This window comes from Pempheris klunzingeri, chromosome 22, assembly GCF_042242105.1.
Source record: "Pempheris klunzingeri isolate RE-2024b chromosome 22, fPemKlu1.hap1, whole genome shotgun sequence".
Taxonomy (NCBI): Eukaryota; Metazoa; Chordata; class Actinopteri; order Acropomatiformes; family Pempheridae; genus Pempheris; species Pempheris klunzingeri.
Window position 1 is genome coordinate 16,749,408 of NC_092033.1, and position 22,241 is coordinate 16,771,648.

Consider the following 22,241-nt stretch of genomic DNA (forward strand, 5'->3'; position numbering starts at 1 on the left):
AGGGGTATTGGTATAAATGGGCGACTTTGGCGACTGCTCGTCCAGCTCGACGCGCCCAGTTCAAGCGCACTGTCGGCACAGCCAGGGAGGGCAGCGTGTGTGTGGTGGTGGTGGTGGTGGTGGAGGTGGCGGCTGCGTGGCATAATTCGAATACTGATTTGGACAATTGCCATGGCAACAGTAGCAGTTTCAAAGCTTTGAAGGATTCGGATCAGCCCTCGTCTTATCAAATGTCTCTCTCTTACAAATAACTAAAAAGGGGTAAAACATATTATTATAACTCACATTATAGTCATATTGATTTCGGATACACAGTTTGGGCAAAAATATATTATAACCCTTCATAATATTGTAATTCAAGTGGTCTGAGAGAAAACTAGACGTCTACGCCGCCTCTTGGCTTTGTTTTCAGGCCCTAGGAAATCTGGCAAACGAAGGATGACGGACTCATCAAAAAGACGTTTACGATAAAGACATAATGCTATGGTTTGTCATGGAAGCATCATAAGGCCTGTTTTAATACATCCATGGCTTTTATAAGTAAACACTTTAGCCTTCTGCTAACCATAAGGCCAGCCAAAGGTTTATGGCTGCAGCTAATTCAAGTTCCTGCTTACGTAACATCATAAAACAGCATAGTCATTACACCCTTCCTGTGATATCCAAATGTGCTGCAGTGGTTTGCTATGTAGATTTACCATGAAAGCACTTTGATGCTAATAGTTTCTGCAAGCCAAATCAGTGGTTTGCAACTATGGCTTGTTCATGTTTATGTAGCTAGTTGACATTACAGCATCATTTGAAACGATATACATCACAGTACATCATCTCAAAGGGATTTATTTACAGGTCTACAAAGAAAACAGGACGGTAATTCGTAACAGAATAGCCGTTAAACAGCATTACGGATTTAGAATTATAGTCATGGTTGGAATGACTGTAGCGTATTTCTGTGCATATGAAGTGCTGCGTACGCCCGTGATGGGAGAAGCTGATTTATTTATTTTTTAGGCTTTTCCAGATTTCAGCTTGAATATATGCACACATATATGCCTTTTTCTTCCAGGTGTGTACTTCATATTAGAGAATGACCTTGGAGAATTTCAGATGCATTCCAGAGAACAAGACTGAAGGTATTCTGAAGCTGCCGCTCTCTTAAATACACAACGGCTATTTACCACTACACTCTCTGTTGATGATGGCTCAATTTTTATTTTTTTTTTTACTTGCCGCCACGACTCACTGTGTGACCATGGCAACCACAGAAACCACCCTGAGGGAAAACAATGAAGGAGCTGATTTTACTGGTAACTGAGTTAGCTGAATTATACACCCCCGTGGAGCTGATAGGAGGTAGAGACATGCAGAGGTAGAGACATGCGGCAAAGATACCGCACGAGATGAATGCAAGTGTTCAGAACACGATTGGGAAGCTGCTTATTGTAGATTGGCATCTGATTTGGCAGCAGAGGCAGTGACAGCCCATTAAGGTACTTTAAATGCCTTTAATTGTCCAAAATTATACTCGTTATTTCTCGTAGTCATGATTCCGGGGTGAGAATCTTCACGTTTTAAACTTTTCTTCAGTGCCAAAGTTATCCAGTGATGGCTATTCCAGCATACAGCATAATGGTTTCTCTTTGCCAAAATGTTAACAAATAAAAACTACAAAAGCTGTAGCCTACAGCTAACTAACTAATTTTACTTATTCAATCACTTATTTATTTTACACAGGTGCTTATATACAATATATTCCATTTGTCACTGTGTCCTCGAGTGAGTCACCTCAAAAATCTTTACGCAGGCATATTCATGGCACTTTTTAAACGACAATTACAAACATACATACTGCAGTCATAGAAATACTCTGATCGGCTCTGAGGTTTCAAACCATAACCGGTGCATACGAGCGCACGCTGAGCGCATTCGCTAATTCACATGTTCATTCCTGCTGGGCCGGATGTAGTCATTGTGCTTGTGTATGGACCAAAGCCTTAGAATGTCCCGTCACTAAGCAACGTGTTAATTAGAGTTACTTATATCTTTCCATGTCCTGGAAAACTATAACATGCTGCTCTATTTCATAAATTCATAAATTGAAATGATAGTATTCAGGTTGTTGGTGGCATTGGTACCCCAGCAGCCACTGTGGGCCACTGTACAGTCATGCTGGTGACCAACACTGCCACATCAAGAAGAAAAAGGTTGCGACAGGCTGTGTGTGCTCAGATTGTATGATCAGTTAAGGCCGTCACTTTAAGGATGGGACTTTTTTACACTGGTTAGTGTATCAGTAAAAAAAAAAAAAAAAAAAAAAGTAGTTAGTTTGCTACGCTGATAGCAAACTAACCTGAAACAACAACTATTCCACAGGTGCTATGGTGCTATTATTTAAAAAAAAAAGTGATATCAGCTCATTTTAATGTTAGTCAGCCAGAGAGAGAAAGAATTACCAAGAATTTCAGGCACACTTGATGCTTTTTAGCGACATGCTCCGGTTCAGGTTGAGCTGAAACCTGCTTTCCTTGTTTAGAGCAGACCTAATGGAAGAAGTGCCCAACTCTGTTTCCGTCTGAGCAGTCAGAAGAGAAAAGGCTGCGGAGAAAGAAAGAAAAAAAGCGAGGCGTGCTGAGGGTTTATTAGCAGTAAGCAAAATGCTTTAACCTCAATGACAACAATTACGTGTATGAATGGCGGCCAAGTGCTTCAGTTTATATAACTGCTTGAAACACTGAGCAGAAAGAAAAAAATAAAAATCTCTCTCCTCTTTAGACCTAGAGGACTGGAGGCTGCTTCTATTTAGAGACTCTCGCACAGCAACCTCATTTCCTCTAGAAAGGTTTCTGATTCTTCGAAGAAGTGAAAAAAAAAAAACCGCCTGGCCCGGGTCAAAATTGTGTTTCTTCCTCCAACTCCTTCTGGTCTTAATAAAAGAGCTTGTTTATATTGAGGTACAGTCTGGGACTGATGGGCGCTGTGTGTGTAGGTGAGTTTGAATCCACTTGGCTCTTAGCGTGCAGAGCGCTAGTTGGTGGAAACTGGACACTTTGAAGGATTAGGATTCTTTTTCGGTTGGCAGAACATCCACGCTTACCTGCCTCGGCAAGCTAATGAAATCAAATGCAAATGCATGTTTTTATTTGATTTGATTTCATAGGCAAATAAACACTAATGTGAGGAGGCAGGCTTTGGTAGTCAGTGTTGAGAAATGCTGCAGCACAATAACGCTGTATTAGTTGTGGCTAATGTTAATTCTGTAGCACAAGTGACAAATTAAACTCTTGGCAGTGGTCTGATTAAAGGAGCTGTTGGACTGTGTCAACGCCAACATAGGGTAAAAAAAAAAACAGGCTGTCAGACCACCAACAACCCTCGGTTTTACCAAACTGAGGAAAAAACAAGGATTAACAGTAAAATAATTATCCAAACTGTCTCTCGTAGACAGTCGGCACAGTTTAGAGGCTGACTTCTGCTTCACATTTAGTCTGCCATACTTATTACACTTACCTACACCGACACTTTTCCTGCACAATGAGTGATTATTAGTGACACTGTGGGTGAACTCACTTTGTTTTAAAGCAGCTAATGAGGTCCAGAAACTAACCTGCCTTAACTCTGTGTTTATTTGCAGTCTCACTGCTCGTTTCTGACCCCGCTGGACCCATTTTAGCAACACTTTCCAAGACTGTCTCCTCTGTGCATTCCAACGTCTCAGCTCAAGAGATAAAATCTTAGTCAATATGATGGATGGCCAGAGCAGCAAATATAAAACTGGAGGATCAGGCATTAAAGAAAGTGCAAGTTCGCAAGTTGAGTCCTGACAAATGAATTTAAAAAAAAAAAAGTCTCTCTAAGTCTCTCAGTTTCGTGGAGAACTGGAATGTTTGGTCCATCAACTAGAAATAGTGAATGAGTTGGTAAACGATTTATAGTTTCAGTCCTTCCTCAAGCTAAAATACTAAACTTTCTCATGCGGTAGCTTCTCAAATGTAAAGAGAATTTGCATTTGCTGCCTTTTTTTTTTTTTGGTTATAAATGTATAATATTCTTATTATCTTTGGGTTTTAAACTGTTTTTCATGGTCTGACAAAACAGGCAGCTGAATGTGTCACCTTGGGCTCTGATAAATAAATTCTACTATTCATTTATTTATTCATTAGAATAAGCCCTACTTTCATACTTCTAGAACAAATAATTAAAGCGAGTCGCTGAATATTTTATCAATCATTCAATTAACTGTTTATTCTAGAATCAGGAAATAGAAAAGGTCTTTCCCCTTCTCTTCTTCCTTTGTCCGACAAAGTATATCGTTTACTTTTTCGATGAACTAATATTAGTGTTATTGCTTTCTTAAGGCAGAAGATGCACCTCTGGGCTGTGCATCAAAGGTGCATGGGTGCCTGAGATGTTTGTGTGGTTTCTTTTACACATATTCATTCTATTGTTCAGCCTCTAGAAAGTGAGCTCAGCTTGTTTGATGAGCTCTGGAGGCGTTCGCAGGTCACCTCCTCTCTGAGCGCCTGACACCCAACATTACCCCACAGCGCCCTTCTTGAATAGATCTGGAGAGACGTTCATGTGTAGCTGCAGAAAAGCCGATTATAGATCTCAAATGTTTACTACGTGGACAAAAATCTCAAAAAGAAAAAAAATGCCTTAACAGACGCAAAAAAAAAGAAGATTCATAAAGGGTCGGAAGGTGGAATCTGAAACTAGATTCAGATTCTATAAAATGCTCGCAACAGAGAGCAAATATGACATGTTGGAGGATTGGTGCTCAGGGCCAGCAGCTCGCTCTCCCCCCCCTTTTCCCAGTCACATCCCGTCCAAGTGTTTCTGCCTGCTGGCCGTTTGACTGGCATGCTGGCAGATGAGCAGGGAAATCAAACTCCTACACTGGCCTGGAGATTTTGAAACCTTATTTCTGAATCCTTCACGCTTCCTGCTCTCACTTTCTTTTCTGTCTTGTCGTCCTGCTTCCCTTGCTCCCAGCTCGCTCGCTCTCTCTCCCTCTCCTCTCCCTTTACTCTCTGCCCTCTTCCTGTTCATGTCTCGGTGTCTCTCTGTGCGGGGACTCATGGGAGCACCCTGGCAGGAGGCCTGTCCTGCTACAACCCCTGCTGCTCTCCATTCATGTCTCCCTCGCTCACACCCCCCCCTCCTCTCGTTTCCTTTCATCGCCCTCCTCCACCATATCTCATGCGTTTCTCCTTCTTCGCTCGACTCTTTCTTCATTGCTGCACATACTCGTCTGCTCCATTCATTTCCCACCCTCCCCCTTGTGTCATCCGCTTTCCAATCCTCTATGGCGCTCGTGTGGCGAACATCTGAGCTCTTTCTGTCACCTCACCTGTTGAAGCTGGGGGGAGTGGAGGGGGTGGGGGAGGGGAATAATAATCCACTCTGCTTCCTGTGCGCCTTCTTTGTATAGATTCCACAATTTGCACAACTTGACACGCAGCCTTTTCGGAGTCAGATAGGGGGAAGTGATGCCCTTTGGGAATCACACAGAAAGTAGAGCAGAGGTTCTAAATGGCAAGAGGCGTGTGAGCTGAAGTAGGCTGACATGCAGGGACACAAAGGAGTCAGAGGACTGGAAGCAGAACTGAATGAAATACTAATGTGATACTGTACTGATCCCAAAAGACCTGCTCTCTTGCTCGAAAATACTTTAGCAGGGTGGACAACTGCTATGAAGGGAAGATAGACAGGCAGGCAGGCAGGCAGGCAGGCAGGCAGGCAGGCAGGCAGGCAGGCAGGCAGGCAGGCAGGCAGGCAGACAGGCAGGCAGGCAGACACCGGCCCTCATTTCTCAATCCTTCTTAGGAATGTGTACACACTCGAGAACCAGGAGTAACATGCACAGTAACACCAGCTTGGGTTTCCCCAGGACGTTGGTGATAGGTGGTACAGTAGGCGCTCTGTCTCACCACTTGGGTCACTCCTTTGTGTCTTTTGCAATGTGAATTGGCATATTAAGTTAAACATATTATTCGTTTTGTATATTTAACATATTGAATATATTGTAAACTAGATCTGGAGCCTATTATTATTATTATTACTGCATGGTGTGTAATGCCTGTTTTACAGGAGATGGAACAAAAGCACGTGTCCTCCCCATGATATCGGCCCACGTACAAGATCTGCAGCATTTCAACTAAGCTACTTTTTAACATGTACAGCAGGCGCTGGTGATGTGCATGAAGGAAGAGAAAGCAGCCCAGGGCTTTTTTGGAAGTAGCATTAGCTACGAACGGTAAGGTTACCATCAGTCCACGTGTTGCCCTCTTCAATCAGTGGAAAGGTTTGTGGTGCCTCTTGTATATTTTATCATAGTGTCTCACACACACACACACACACACACACAGTTTTTGCAATAAATCAATAGGTCGGTCAAATAAACCCATCCATTATCTATTCCGCTTATACGTCAGGGTCGCGGGGTCAAACAGTAGGCAACTATTTAGATATTCATTCAATTTTTCTTGGAGCAAAAATAAATTGCGTCAAGCATTTCAGTTGTTAGGAATTTCTACTTTTCTGTATTTAATTGTAAAATGAATATCCTTCAGTTCTGGACTGTTGGTTGGACTAAACACAACGTTAAAAGATGTCACCTCTGGTTTTAGGAAACTTAACAGGCTTCTTTCCCTTTTTAAAAAAAAAAAAATGATAGTTGCAATGGTTTATCAATTATTTGGGAAAATATTCAGCCTTGTAATGTCATTAGTTGCAGAGACTGATCTAAGAATGGCAGAGACGGCACCGATGAATGCAGCGTTTGGCCAAAAGGTAGCGAGGGAGGTGTTTTTCCATCTTTAATAATGACAGAACTCCTCACAGTCACAGAAATAGAACTGTTGAATAGGTATGAGGTGGTCATGCTTGCAGATAGGAAGCAGCAGCACAAGATATTAACTGGGACAAAGCGAGCAGATCCTGAGGGGAATCAACATAAGAACACATTCTGCTCCGGCTCCGCTTCCCCATTTTCTCCAGAAAATAACAATGGTAATTTAATTCATAAAGAATCTACAAGGGAATATCCATGGGCAATCAATTTACCCCATTGTCATTGCTTAATGCTTTCAATCTATCAGCCAACCATGTAGGCTTCAGGATAAACACTGAATATAATTACGTTCTAGTGAAGGGTTTTCTAGTTCCCACTGACTCTAGCTGGACTGAACTGATGGGAGCTGGAGAGATGTTTCACTTCACCACACACCAAGGCTTCCCATTTACATTTGTAGAAGGCGAGGAGCAACGTTGTGTGTTACATCCGTGCGTACATTTGTGTGCGGCATCCTTCCAGCTGGACTGGTCGGGCTCAGAGGACCGCTGGCTGACATCTGTGGTGAGCTGGTAGCGACTGGAAGCGCTGGCGAGATGTCGCAATTCAAAAAACTGTGACGATAAAATGTGTATCCACAACTTGGGAGGCCAGGTACTGGCAGCTTTAGGGGGGGGAGGGGGGGACACTTGAGCTCATGCTTTGGTTTCGTGCGTGGCTCTGTGTCTTGAGATCGTTTGGTGGCTTGTGAGCTTTTTAAAAGCAGTTGGCGGTCCGTGCATGGGTACACTGCCAACAGGGAGTGCTGATAGCCAAGTCAGTGTTATTTTAACCCTTTAACCTTCTGCTCGACCATATGGTAGAGCACATTTTGACTCACTATATCTTATTGAAAACGTGTTTTACTTACGACATCTCAACCGTTTGGTAGAGGCCAATATTTAAAAAAATGTGGGGTCTGTTCATAAAAAAAACATTGATTTTTCTAATTAGTGCCCCAAGGAACTAAAATATATAAAGAATACATTTCTTCATTGCTTTTTTCTTGGTGAGGACGTTAGAGGGTTAATGGTGCTCATTTAACAAGGCTCAAGTTGTAATAATTAAAATCAAGGTGGGGAGAAGATCAATTAGAGGAGTTACCAAATCCAGGGATATTAACTGATATCAGGTGAGCCTTGTCAAACAAAGTCAGGACTCTGGGGGGCGCTACTTTGGCTGGGCGCACACATGTATGCGGTAACGAGGGCAGAGAATCTTGTCGTTCCGTCCCGCTGTGGGTCACCTGGTGTCTGGCATTTGTGAGGAGCTTTGCTGATTATTTGGAGCTCAACATCGAGGGTTGAGCATCACCGTTTAAACGGACAGTAATCCCTCACTAATGTGGGCTCCTGCAAAAACATTCAGCGTTTTGAAGCGGGTAATGTTTTATCGCCACATCGTTTGGACGTGTAGAAAACATCGTGCTCTCTGTGCACCAGCGCTCACTTGTTCACCTGCTAGTTGTTTTCTCACCATTAAAGAGATGGGTTGATAACTTGGGAAGTAGTATTTGTTTTCTGACAGAGTTAGACACAACCCTCACACACCCTCTCACATCTGTTCATTTAATAAAAAACCACAGCCAGCAGCCAGTTGGTTTAGCTTAGCATAAAGACTGGAATCAGAGAGTTACAGCTGAAGATATGAATATCTGCCTACCGGCGCCTCTAAATTTCTTGCATTACACATTTCACACTACATTTCATTTGCTTTAAGCCCTTCAGTCCCCCCCCCCCCACCACCACCACAGGAGAAACAGTGGAGATGAGGAGGTTCCCTGTCGCAGCCAAGAAATAATCCAACACAGAACTGCCATCATGTGTTAATACGCTTCTGTTTAGCACACATCTGTACCTTTGGACTCAGCCAAAGCTAGCTGTTCTCCATTGTTTCCAGTCTTTGTGCTGACTTATGCTTAGCTTCTTATCTGAACGGCATACGCATGGAGAGGTATCAATCTTCTCATCCAGGTCTTGCCAGAAAGCAAATAAGTGTATTTCCCAAAATGTTAAAAAGTTGATTAGAGCTACTAAGATGGGAGGTAAAGGTCACTGTTCTTATAGCAGCTATTTAAGTGTGATGGCACATTCTGTGAAAGGCCAAAGTTTCAAAGTACGTAGATTGGAAAACCGAATAATTTTCATACTTGTTTGACTTTGGTATTTTTGCGTTTTGTTCCAGATGTGAGGGATTCAGCTCGCACGAGATCCCTCGCTGTCACATTAAAACGGAGCCAGTAACTGAGAGAGTCTGTGTGTCATGTACTCACGGCCTCGGTGTGGACGGGGTGCACGGCGAAGAGGAGTGCCGTGACGAAAGCCAGGCGCGCGTCCTCGAACACGCAGCGCTCGCACGTGTGCATGAGCAGCCAGGTTACGGCGCAGTGCAAGCACACGTTGACGACGTGGAAATAGAGAGGCGCCATGCCGCCCAGCAGGATGTTCAACCTGACAGACGGAGAGAGAGAGACATTCAGCACTGTGGGATGAGACTGGGGGGGAGCTGCATTTGTGTTATATCTGTGTGAGAGTGATGTAGAAAGATATTATGAATGATTGGAACAGAAACAGACTGATGGATAGGTGAGTACAGTCAGCGTCATTCATTTTCCCACAAAACCCCAAATAACATAAAGACAAAAAAAAAGGGGTCTAGTTTATGTAAAACAATCACACAGCTGGATCCCGCTGTGGATTTACTGTGGGAATCTCTAACTTAAATTACCTTTTACATTTCCTGGAAGCAGTGATTGGTTGATAATCCTGCACAGAATCTCAATCCATTAATGCCGGTGCCGTGAATTTCAAATGAAAAAAAAAAATGGTTGCTTTGAGGAAGAATGTCGTCTTCCCGACACCAAATCACAGCCTGCTTAAGATCTTCCAGCAGTTAATTCCTCAGTGAGGAATTACAGTGAGATACGCAATTTTCTCCTAGTTAATCATAATTGGTATTACACTGTGACAATTCCCTCTCCTCCCAACAGAATATCAACAACGTGATGATCGCGAACCAAGAAAGAGTGAAGCATTACCGTGGTTTCCAGCTGTCATTCCATTATATTACACTTATATAAGCTTTATAACCTCCACCTGGGGCTGAATGATTCTGAGGAATGATCCATTTGGGGTTTTAAAGAGTCTGATAATGTGATCGGAATTTAAATTGGGCGTGTTTTGCGTAAATTAAATAAATAAATATATAAATTAGACACTCAAAAACAAAAGTATGTTGCTTCTTGTTACTTGTGCAGAACGAGGAGCACACTTTCATACTGAGGAGGCTGTTCTCACAGGCGTCTGCTGAAGGGGAAAAGCTCTCTGTGCTCACCTTAAATATGAATTGAACATGTGGACGCACCTGCAGGATTTATGATCACGAGTTGGAAAACCCAATAATGTTACATAAGACTGATGTGGAAGCTTGAAGCCCTCGGGTCACATAGACTGGAAATGGATTTAGTAACGTTGGGGACATCTTGTGTCCTGCAGGGTTTTTTTTTTTTTTAAACTGTGCATACTCCACTACCACTGAGGGAGAAGGGGTTGATATAATTTCAAGAGTACGTGATGAGGTAATCGACTGCTTTTCATATATTTGAAACATCATTAACTCGAGGCCAGTATTGGTTTCCTGCCTGCAATTGAACAAGAAAGGTTTGTAACAAATACAATCTCAATGTTATTTCAGCAGGAACAAAATCAGATGAAATTATACAATTGCTTGTTGTTCAGGTCCTGCAAGGAACGCAATCAGAACTGATTAGTTGTGCAGGTATTTGCTCGTACACTTAGGAGTTATTATGACTCATCCAGTGGGGGAACAGGTTCCTTAGATATTTCACTCAAAAAAAAAAAGGCAGGAAGGCAGAAGATCACCAGATTCAGCAGAAATCATCCTCTGGGAAAGATGACTGTTCCAAACTCAGTCTGGGCCAAAAAGTGGTGGACCGTCCAAGTCACATTGCCATCCCAAGGTGAAATGATGAATTTAGCTTGACATTATTGGTTATTTTACAACATATTTTTCTCTGACCGCGCCTATCGCCTGTTTCTATGTGTGTCGCATTAGGCAGTAACAGTAAGTATTTTATTTAAGAGGCCATAAAAAAACGTTAAGTTTTGAGTTTTAATATTTAATCTGTGGTAAACATCATGCATCTTCAATAACGAGTTAGAACTAGATGGTAGAAAAAAACATATATGTAATTCTGTAATTTCCTTGACACTACTGAGGAAGGAAAAAGAGCGAAACCTATATTCTTTACATGTAAAGTCCTACTGCAAGGCAAGGCCAGGCTTAGCATGCTGGAACAAAACCAAGCAGGGACAGCAGAACAGAACATGGCTTCACATCTGAACTCCTTATCTCTGATTGTAATTAGTTCTAATAGGGTCTTCTATGGAGCCCTTGCACAGTCCATTATGTGATGAAGGAGATTCTGGCCTCCACTGTCCCTTCTTTTTTTTTTTTTTATTCATAATTCAATGAGGACAATGAAAAACCTGCTTGAGCTTGCAGAGAGCGCCTCAACCCTCACCATTATCTCACCCTGACCTTAGCTGATGCTGATCTGCCCTCATAGCTGATGCTGAGATGAGTCTGGAACAAGTGAAGGGCTGCGAGATGAATTTCCCAGAGGGCTTGACCGCAGTGCCGACCCATCAGCCGAGCGTGGGCTTCAGAGGAATTTAGATTTGTCATTTTAGGCATTTAGCTGATGTGCTTATCCAGAGTGACTTACAATGAGGGAGCAGGTCAGGGTTCAATCTTCCGCTCAAGGACATTTTGACAGGAAACAGGGCTGCTGATGGACACACATAAGGGCTTGCTGGAGGGATCTAATCTCTGACATTAGCGAGATGGGCCTGTATAGCCATCACTCTTAAACGTGAATAACAATGAGCCCGGGCCTGCATTATGATAACACGTGTCATCATGGGTATTGTCCTTGATGATCTGTAAACTGATTTACTTCATTATGTTCAGCACATCTTCGGCGGCGCCTGGCGGCTCAGAGATAGAGCGGGTCGTCCACCAATGAGAAGATCGGCGTTTCGATCACGAGCTCCTCCTGCCTGCGTGTCAAAGCAAGACGCTGAACCCCTAATTACTCCCCGAGCCGTGCTTCGGTGTGTGCGTCTGTGAGTGAATGATTAGCTTCCCTCTGATGGCCCATTGGCAACCTGCCATTAGCATGTGAATGGAGTGTGTACGGGTGAAAGTGAGTGTAGCGTTAAAGCGTTTTCAGTGGTCAAAAAAAACAGACTAGAAAGGCGCTACACAATTACAGTCCATCTTTCTCTTGGAATGTAAAATCAATTCCTAAGCAATAAAATACACCGTTTCTCTGTTCAGTAAGCTTAGTTGACTAGCAGCATGTGATGGATAATATTAGCTACGGACAAGATTACATCTACCACGCTCAGGCCAGACATGGTCCTGATGTCCGAGGCAACCAAGCAAGTGGTGCCTGGGAAGACAGAATAGAAGAGGCGCAAGAAAGGAAGAGAGCAATATACGCATCCCTTGTAGCAGACTGCTGAAGGCAGGGGTGGAAGGCCCGCTGTGAGCCGGTCGAAGTAGGCTGCCGGGGCTTCGCAGGGCGATCTCTACACCAGGTCCTGGGACTCTTAGGGATCTGTGGGCAGCAGAGACAACAAGCCACCAAGAACTTCTTGGAAGCCGCTGAAAAGGCTTCCCGGTGGCTCTGGATTAAGAGGGGTGAGGAGTGGCGCATTTAGCTACCTGGACACTGGTCGGGGCCTGATCACTCCCGGCTGGGTCGCCTGGAAGAGGGTGTCTGGTGATAAGACCCGAAACACCCTATGATGCCAGGTCCACCACTGACGAGGTGTCCAGGTTGCACTGTGAGGTGTATTATATGACTGACAGCTAGAGCTGTAACAGTATGGATATTTCTACTGTGGTGAAAAAGCAACATTTCCCTGCGATTTGGTGGTTTATCACCAAAGGTCCCCTCTTACCAGTATACACTGGTCTGCTGGAGCTGCAATCCCAAATCTGGGATTGGGAGGTGGCGATGCAGTGACACATGGTCAAACTAAATAAGTGATAACACCCTCACACTTGCTCCATGCCGCAAAAGTTTCCAATGACAACGTTTCGATCCTGCTTGGATCGGTATCATGCACACCGACAGGCTGCCAAGCTCTACGGCGGCAGGTGCGGTTATCCATCCAACATCTGCACATAACTCAAGACTCGTTCAAAGCTGGTACATAGAGACAGACAGTAATATAAAAGCCATACCTCAAAATATCAAACATACAGTGGAGCTATTACAAGCATATAAACCTATTATCAGACAGGCCTCCATCATTTCACATGTCTGAATCGACATCACCTTTGTTCAAAAATATCATATTAAGTTAGAAGAAGAAATCTAAACTTCTTGTACAGAATCATTCTATAAGAAATGAGCTAGATCAAATCACAATAATGAAAAAGACACCTCTGTTCCATATCTACTATGAAACCTTATTTCAGTTTTAATATGTGTGTGCCAGGGTCCAACAAAGACCAACAACTAAAAATACTTATGTAGGGAGAGCTGTCACGATACAGAATGGATAAGAACCAGGGTGAAAAATCCTCAGAGGTTCCTTTTAAAGCAGAGCCGTTTTCTGGAAGGTTGCCACTGTGGACAAAAGCTGACATTTTGGAGGCATTCATAACGCGGCGACACACAACACAAGTCTGAGTAGATAAATTCTAACACCTCCCAATCCTGAATACAAGATGCAGAACATCAGTTGGATTTGTATTTCATTTTTTCTTTTTTCTTTTTTTTTTTAAACTGAAACATACAGACTTATTCATTTTAAACCATTGTGAGCTCGTTGGCTGAACCGTAATAGCAGCTGGCAGATGCATACATAGAAACAAAAGTGGTTTGGCTGTGACGAGCTCTTAACCTGACACCACACAAAGCCCGAGTATTGTGTGTCAGCTGAATGAGCTCCAGTGTTTGTCAAGATGTGCTGCACAGGCTCAAAGTGTTCACCCAGTCAGGCTGCCATCAAGTTTGTTGTGTCCCCAGACGTTCATTCCTCATCATTGTGCTGACCTTCTGTCCTTTCCTTTAAGTGCTATCACTTCCATACAATCTCATGCATTTAAGCCAAAAAAAAAAAAACTTTTTGGAGAACTTTAAGAACAAAAATCATTTTCATATATGACGTTAGAGCCTGATGATGGCAAAGGTCAAGAATAAACTTGAATGTCCAACACATCTTATGAAAACCTGCCCATTAGATTGCAAGACTGATCGTTGTGTTTATCAATGAGACATGTTACGAGGTTATTAGCAACATTATAGCAAATTATTGGTTAAAGGATAGGTTCACAACTTTTTCATGTCGGTCTTGATATAATATAATATAATATAATATAATATAATATAATGTAATGCAATGAAGATTACAACTGGTTTTCCTTCCTTCCTAATGCCCTCTCAGTTCTTATTCTGTGCAAAATTGTACTCTGAAGCTAATATCAGAGTTCAGCAGGCTGATAAGACAATTCATGTGGATATCTTCCAAAGTTAAAGAGGTCCCATATTAGCTTCAGTTAAACCTTCAAAAAGGTTTTTGCACCAAATGAGGAGGGATGGATTTTGTTCCTCATCACCCCACATCGGCCAGTATGAACAGAAGGAATGCTGACGGCGTCCATATGTGCGCCTGACATTTGTTTTGAGACAGAAAAATTTGAACGTTTAACAAAAATGTAAATGAGATGAATGGAACTGGAAATGAACGCATCAGAATTCAGACCTAAGGGCTGTTGTCAGGATGAGAGGTTCCCACGCCATGCTTATGACATGACAGTGGGGCTGAAAGTATGTTGGCAGATCTGACGACACTTCCCAGTGACATTTAGGGATCACTGTCACAGCTGTAGCCAGTTTGGTTCGACCTAACGACCAATCAGAGGGATTAAGAACGGGTATGGCACCTGCCCACGGAGGCAGCTCGTTAAATCGCTTCATCCATACATGATATTAGATGTCAACACCAAATGAGGACAGTGTCTCCCGGAATGAGACAGTTTACAGGTGAGTGTGAAGCACTTGAGATGCACCTCAAGTTCTCAGGAAATGATATTCTGCCAAGGGATTAACGGCATGTTCACTCTGGGTTGAGAGTGAGCAGCTGAGAAATGGAGTGAAGGAGTTCAAATACCCGGGGGTCTTATTCAGGTATGAGTGTAAAAATGGAAGGCGAGATTGACAGTTGGTGAGGCATGAGCAGCAATGTCGGCATTGATTCGGTTTGTTGCGAAGAGGAGGGAGCTGAGGATGAAGGTGAGGCTCTCCCATGTGTTTAGGCTGACGGCTTTCGCCACGGACTTTTGGGCACACCAGCAGGATGGGCTGGGGGAGAAGGACGTCTGGGCTACAGTGTTTAGCTTGCTGCTGCTGAACGTGTGAGACGGGAAGGCCGGACGGATGAATGGATGGATGGACGGAGCGCAAACATCCAGAGCAAAGTTCAAGGTTATCTCACCCGCAGTGGCTGAGATATGTCTCTCTGCTGTTTAATGAACCTACCGTGCCCCATCACTGCCAGAGCAAAAGTAAAATGATCTGACACGGGCGACATTTTAAGAACCGATGGACAGAGCGGCGCGATCGCATCCAGACGGACGCAGTGTGCTTTGCGACTGTTGGGCTGGAGAGGTGAAGGAGAGGTAATTGAGCTCTCTGTCTCTCTGCTGGTCAGTGACCATGCAGCAGCAGCAGCAGCAGCAGCAGCGTGATGATGAATTCTGTCCTTTACTCTGATTTATCCTCCCATGCTGGAGACTGGACCCAAGCTGTGACCCAAAGGAAGGTTGCAAGAATGCTAAAAATAGGTTGTTCATTATTCTGGAGAGCATTGCATCAGCAGTTAACAGCTATGGTAATTTGCCTTACCAAATCCCTGAAATGTAAAATAGTCTGACTAAAACACTGCAGGCAGGAAGGGGAGGCGACTGAAAACAGGGAGAAAACGCTTTAGCTTTGCTAAGCTTTGAATATCGGATAAAGAAAAACCTCTTTCTGAAATAAAAGATAGCAGATCATTAAACGGCTGGCAAACTGACAGCACGTCCCTGACTGGATCCTTGAACTTCAGGTAATAACTTGCTTTATTGTGAAATAGATAAACAGCAATTGGCAAATTAAGTTCTCACGGCGCCTGAGTCAGCTCCTCTCAGACTCGAGCAGCAGCATCATCCATCACTTTCTTACCCTTCTTCTTTGTCATCCCTTATTTTTCACTCTACATCTCCCGTCTCTTGTCTCTTCCCATTATCTCCCGTGTCCTCCTCCTCCTCTCCTCATTTACCAGAGGAGCATCCGTCACCACTTCTTCCTTCTCTGTTGTGTCATCTGTCCTCGCGTGTCTATTTTAATCACATGCCCTCTTGCCATCACTCTCTCCCGTCATCGTTGCCATCTTTCTCCGACTCCCTCGCCACCATCTCAGGTCAGTTTCTAAGTGCACATCAGAGTTCAGCTCTGTGTTCACCTGCACAGAAGAGACACGCTCCCCGTAGGGTCACCGCAGGGTTATGTGTGTGTGCTTGTGGGTGGAGGTGTGAGCATGTCCATTTTTTTTTTTTTTTTTAAAAGCAGACATATACACGTGGAAGCAGCCCTCGGGGCTACAGGTGTTGGAAGAGTGTGCCCATCTGTTCCTCTGTGTGCGGAACAAGTCCTTCCTCGGATGATTCGAATAACCGCTCGTGATTTATTGCATGCAGAGTGCAGGCTGGCCAGAGCCGTCCGCGCTGCCAAAGAGGACAAAGTTAATCTATGTTTGAAATGCTATCAGCCTGCCAACTAAAAAGAGTCACTGAGACATTCCAACTGACCACAGTCTGGATCCGAGTGTGTTGTTTCAGAAAACAGCTGGAGGTTAGGGTTAGTTATTGTAATATGACCCACTGACTCGGCCTGTTTACCAGCACAGTTAACTGTGGGAGCTGCAGCAGTCGCTGGGAAGCGGAGCTCATCATCATCGTAGCATTTAATGTGCTTGAAGCAGCAAAATGAAGCACTTTCTGCTGTGAGCGTAGACAGAAAGCAGCTCCCATCTTTCGTGGGGTATGCACTTTTTTTTTTCTTTCTAGTTGAAACAATTCCCAGACATGTCTTTGCATCACTTTGCGCCACCCCAGGAAAATTTACATTGGGTTTGAATATTAACTGCGCCACCTGCAGCGAAAACACATTCTTTGTGCACATATATGTCACAAGCTCAGAGCTTCTTAAAGAACACTAAAGTATCATACTCTCCCTTCCTGTAGGCTTGAGAGGTGCTCTGTAGTAGAGCCTGACCAATCACCTACACTAGCTTATCATGGACATAAACATCATTTTGGCAACATCTGCCAATATCCTGAGGTCTTTTCAGTTTGATCCAAACAAAATGACAGGTGTGAAACCTCTCACATGGACGGTTGGCACTTTCGGACCAATTACAGCAAGTTCTGGCAAACTGCAATCAGGACTGGAAAAAGGAAAAACAATGAAGCGAAGCACAACGTGGGCTGCGGTAGCACACGGGGAGAGGAGGAGGAGACCCAATGTTTAAACAGGTGTTTGGTCCGAGGACTTTATAAAGAGTGAGACGGATAAAACTGACAAAACTGACAAAGAGGAAGAGAGAGAGAGAGAGAGAGGATGTGAGGGGCCAGCATCAGGTGCATGCCGTCTACAGACCAAGACACTGCAAGACATCACTAGACAGCCCACGTATGTGATGACTACTGGACACCAGTGTGTCGTGCATCCCTGAGTGTGCTCGCATGTGCAGTGTGAAGCCGAAACTAACCGGTGTAACAACACCAAACCATTACCATGGTTGGAACTCTTATAAGTGTTAAAGGTTTGTCCACCAGACAGCAGGTTTACTTTTACATGGCAAAGCATCCTAAACACAAAGCATCTTAAATTCTATCTTAAATAGACAAACTGCAGGTGTTATAATCCGTTGGGCTATAATCTGTATAGTCGTTGTGCTGCAAACACATAGTTCTATACATGGTTTTGAGTAAATTCAAAACTAGTAGACTCCACAGGACGTAGCATATATGCCCATAGGTCCCTGTCGACAAGTTCTCCACATTAAACACCATCTTGCATCCTGCATTGAGTGTAACTGCCCCCCAATAATGCCAAATCAGAGCCTAAAGATGAAGTTTGGTCTTCTTCATTTCTGTTGGGCAAACACCCAGACGCCAAGCTAAAACAGCTGCAGCGTCTACGGGCTGATGTTCACAGAGATTTGGAGACGTGCAAACAGCGGAACTCGCCAATGAATGTGACAGATGCAAAACATTCCACAGAAACACAGCCGTGATTGTCTTCCTCCGGTTACGGCACGACGAACAAATGATGCATCTCTACAGGGAGAGAAACGTCCGGATAATAACATAAAATAAAATGATAATGATTTACAGCGGCCTGCGTCGCCTCTGCTGTTCCACAGAGCAAGGCCCTTTTCTCAACTCCACCTTTCACCGCATGCACACAGCAGCTGAGAGTTAAGGACTGAGCTAAAGGTTATTTCACAGATGAGGGAAAGAGCTGCAGCTGCACACACACACACACACACACACACACACACACACACACAAGGGTCTGGACGCTGACGGCCAAACAGCCTTGGCAGCTACAAACCAGAAACATTAAACACCACCCTTAGTGAGCAATAAGGCCACACCTGTCACCCTCACATCTCCCTCTCCCCGTACTGTCTCCGGCCATTACTGTGGCTCTCGCCGTTTCCAGCGCACGCTCGTCATTAAACGCCGTTAGTGAGCATTTCTGACAGCAGATGCTCCTGGAGAGCCGTAAGCCACGCTGTGCGCTCTCAGGAGAAGCATTAAGGTACCAATATCTTCTTCAGCAACTACATTACCAGAGAGGGGGCGGTGGGAGGGGGGGGGCAGGCAAGCAGCTGCTTGAGAGGTTGTAACACTGTTGGCTAATTAGAGAGAGGATCATCAAACAATGCTGCTCGACCACACACACACACACACACACACACACACACCAGGGTACCAACGCTCACAGTCAAGGACTCTCGCCTTTAGTTATCTTAAGTGCACAGTGTGCAGATGGAGCACCACCTGGGGACACATTACGTCCGTCACCAGACCAGCCGATTCAAACATTGCTCCTCTAGCCTTCCTGCACGCAGCCTGCACCCAGAAAGCCGCCTCCACACTCACAGTGGGCAGAGCTCGGGTGCCGTTCGCCGGACAGGTTCTTCAGGTAATTACTGACGAGATCGAGGCGAGCCGCAGTAGTTGGGAAAAGAAACGTGTGTTTACTTGGCCTCATTATGCTGACATCATTTTTTACTACACAGCTTGAAGTGCTCCGAGGAATCCCAGAGCCAGAGACTCACGCAGGCTGGGACCGAGCGGCTCAACAAGGACTTTGCTGTCTTTAAACCCATTTTTATTCAGTAAGTAGTTATTTTTCCCTTTCTGTGTGGACTTTGCATGTTCTCCCCGTGCTCGTGAGGGCTTTTTCCCCCAGGTGCTCCAGCTTCCTCCTCCTCCTGCTCTAAATTGCCCACAGGTCGCCCCAAAGTCAGCTGGGATTGGCTCCAGCGACCCCGAGGGATAAGCTGTACAGACAATGGATGAATTACAGCTGAAATGCGTTTGGATATCTGAAATTAATGGGCTTTGTGAATTTAAAAAGAAACTAATGTTAAACTCACTGTTGGTCAACCACACCCTACAGCACTGTACCCTATTCCTGTTGCTCATATTGTAATGTGTGTAATCAATTTACTTCTTTTCATCATTTCCTGTCACTGCTGATGTTGTCAGGCGGCACAACTGATAATCTTCAAGGTGGTGCGACCAGGTAGAAAGTTAAATACCGTTACACACTTCATATAGAGAGATAGATAGATATACTATTCTCCTGTGTCTTCCTCTGCACATCCAGTGACCCACGTCAGCCATGACCCGACTGTCAGGGGGATCAATACAGCATTTCCATATGCGAGCCAAGACACAGCTGATGCATATGACCTCGAGCTGGAGGCATCATGAAGTGCGACGCGAGGGTCATTTTCAAATAATAGCCTTCTCGTACTTGCGTTTAATCATTGGTAAAACATGAAAGCATGGTAAGCTATTAAAGGATCAGGAAACGGCTCGGCTGGAAAACCAATAACAGGGAAGCTCTGCTTACAGGAGCCTCATAACTGTGTGTGAGAGAACCACACTGAAACATCAGCGCTGACACAATAAATCAGGGCAGTGCTTTCATCAATACATTAGAAACAGACAGGTAGTTATCCGTCTAACCCAACCAGAAGCCAAAAGGTGACAAATGTTAAACGTCTAAAGATATACAGTTGTTCCAGACTAATACATTTGTCAGACGAAACAACAGGTTGCACACAAAGTGCAGGAATGTCAAAGATGTGTTTGAGGTTGTTGGGAGACCGTGCTGGCAGGTTTATGTTTTCTGCTCTGAAATGTCCCAGTCAGGGACATCATTCAGTCATAACTCTAATAAAAACATATTAAATATGTTTTCTTCTGTAAGGTGTTAATGTCAAATATCAAATATATATATCGGCCTATATCATTACATTATTGATATCCAGTATCAGAAAGGTGACAGCATGATAAAATAGTCAGGAGCTATGTGATCGTAGAATGAAGCTTTCAGTGCTGTGCACTAAAAAGTCTTTCTGCTTGATACCAGGCTCACTGTGTGTCTTATAAAGCCCATCCTCTCTGTAACTGTGCCGCACCCCCACCACCCCCCTCAGACCTGTGGATACAGCCGGCAGAGGCAGAAGAAGCCCTCTTCTTTTAAACTGATGTCACTTCATTACAGAAGCATGAACAGCAAAATATAATAAAGTCACAGTGGCTGTTGAGCAGGTTGGTCACATCATCAGGTGATGCTTTAACTGGTGAGTTTAGTTACTTCCCACTGGTGGCAGTGTGCTACTAGAAAACTACAGCCTTAAAAAGAAGGCTGGGCAACAGTCAACAGTCCCCCCCCCTCCCTCCCTCCCTCCCTCCCCCTGTTCTGGGGGCTCGCCTTTCCTCTGTCAGAGCTCCAGCCAGGCTGAGCCCAGCAGACCCCCCCTCCCCTCCTGCAGCACACTTTCCACAACTTTTCCATCCCCTCCCAACACCCAGCGCACAGCCTCCGCTCCACCACCCCTGCAGGCGAAACACCACCAAGCTGCGCAACAAGTCCCACATGAACACCCCCCCCCTCCCCCTGTGGGACCGGGACTCCTTTCATCCTCACACCCCCGAAGTCTCATCTGACTAATATTAGTAATGTGAGCAGAGGCTGGAGCGATGGAGAAGGTCTCCAGCACTCCTGCCGCTGCGTCCCTGCTGCTTTCACAGCCCCCACCTCGACATGAGCGGCGATCATCACCCCGTGGAGCGTTATTTCATGAAATATTCAGCCTGCCTTGCTCCAAAGTTAACTCTGAGGCTGCAACAGCTTCTCTCCGGGGGGGGGCGGCAGCATGACGTCAGCCTGCTGGCAGGTCCCCTCGGAGAGTTACCGTGGGACCGTCAGCGCGCTCCGGCCCGCAGCTTGTTCCCGGAGCTCCAGCTGAGCAGAGAGCGGAGTTGGGAGAGCGAGAACTTACTTGAAGGTGAGGATGCAGAGCGGTCGGTAGGACTTGTGGCTCGTGTTGTCCGCCATCCTCTTGCCCCAGAAGTCGTTGCTGAAGATGTTTCTGAGGCTGGAGCCCGGTCGGACGTCCGGGTTGTTGATGATAGCCCACACATCGTCGTGCACCAACTCCCCGCGGAGAGAGTTGCTGTAGCACAGGGCGCACAGGGCGGCCAGCACGGCGTATCGACCCGCAGCCCACACCGCCTCCGGCCGGACGGTCCCCCGCGGCGCCTGGCGCGCTTTCTTCTCCCGTCCCGGCGCTGTCATGTCGGGCCTGGCTTCTCCCGCGGCTCCGCTGGGCTGAGGATGAACAGGGGGGCATCGGAGGACGCTTCCATTCCTCCTGGCAGGTAGCGGCTGTGTGAGCTGAGGACCGTCTGCAGGGAGAGAGTGCATGTGCTGTGCTGCCTTCAGGTGCAGTCGGAAAACGTCAGACTTACGGCTTCCCGCAGAGCGCCGGTGTCTTGTGATCTACCATCATTTTTTTTTTAGTTTAAATGCAAAATGAAAACTGGATATTTGTACGTCTTTACAGCATTGTATTCTACTGAGGCTATTACCTTAATACCAACTCAGTTATTGAACGATTACATGATTGACAAATTAACTTTTATGCCATTTTATGCCATATCCATAGTATGAACTTAACTTCATTCCTTAACTTTAAAAAGTCCTTGGACAAGAGAAAAAAAAACCTGAGTTAGTCGA

The 22,241-nt window shown here is 44.9% G+C and overlaps 1 protein-coding gene across 1 annotated transcript in view; it reads right to left on the reverse strand.

The window, feature by feature from the left end:
* Window positions 1-21,890, reverse strand: part of tmtc1 (transmembrane O-mannosyltransferase targeting cadherins 1) — a 119,434-nt gene extending 97,544 nt beyond the window's left edge. The window contains exons 1-2 of the mRNA XM_070853952.1: window positions 21,505-21,890; window positions 9,105-9,282 (exon numbers count right to left, since the gene is read on the reverse strand). Of these exons, the coding sequence (XP_070710053.1) occupies window positions 9,105-9,282; window positions 21,505-21,800 (474 nt within the window). The 5' untranslated portion in view covers window positions 21,801-21,890. The remainder of the gene's footprint in view (window positions 1-9,104; window positions 9,283-21,504) is intronic.
* Between the last annotated feature and the right edge of the window lie 351 nt (window positions 21,891-22,241).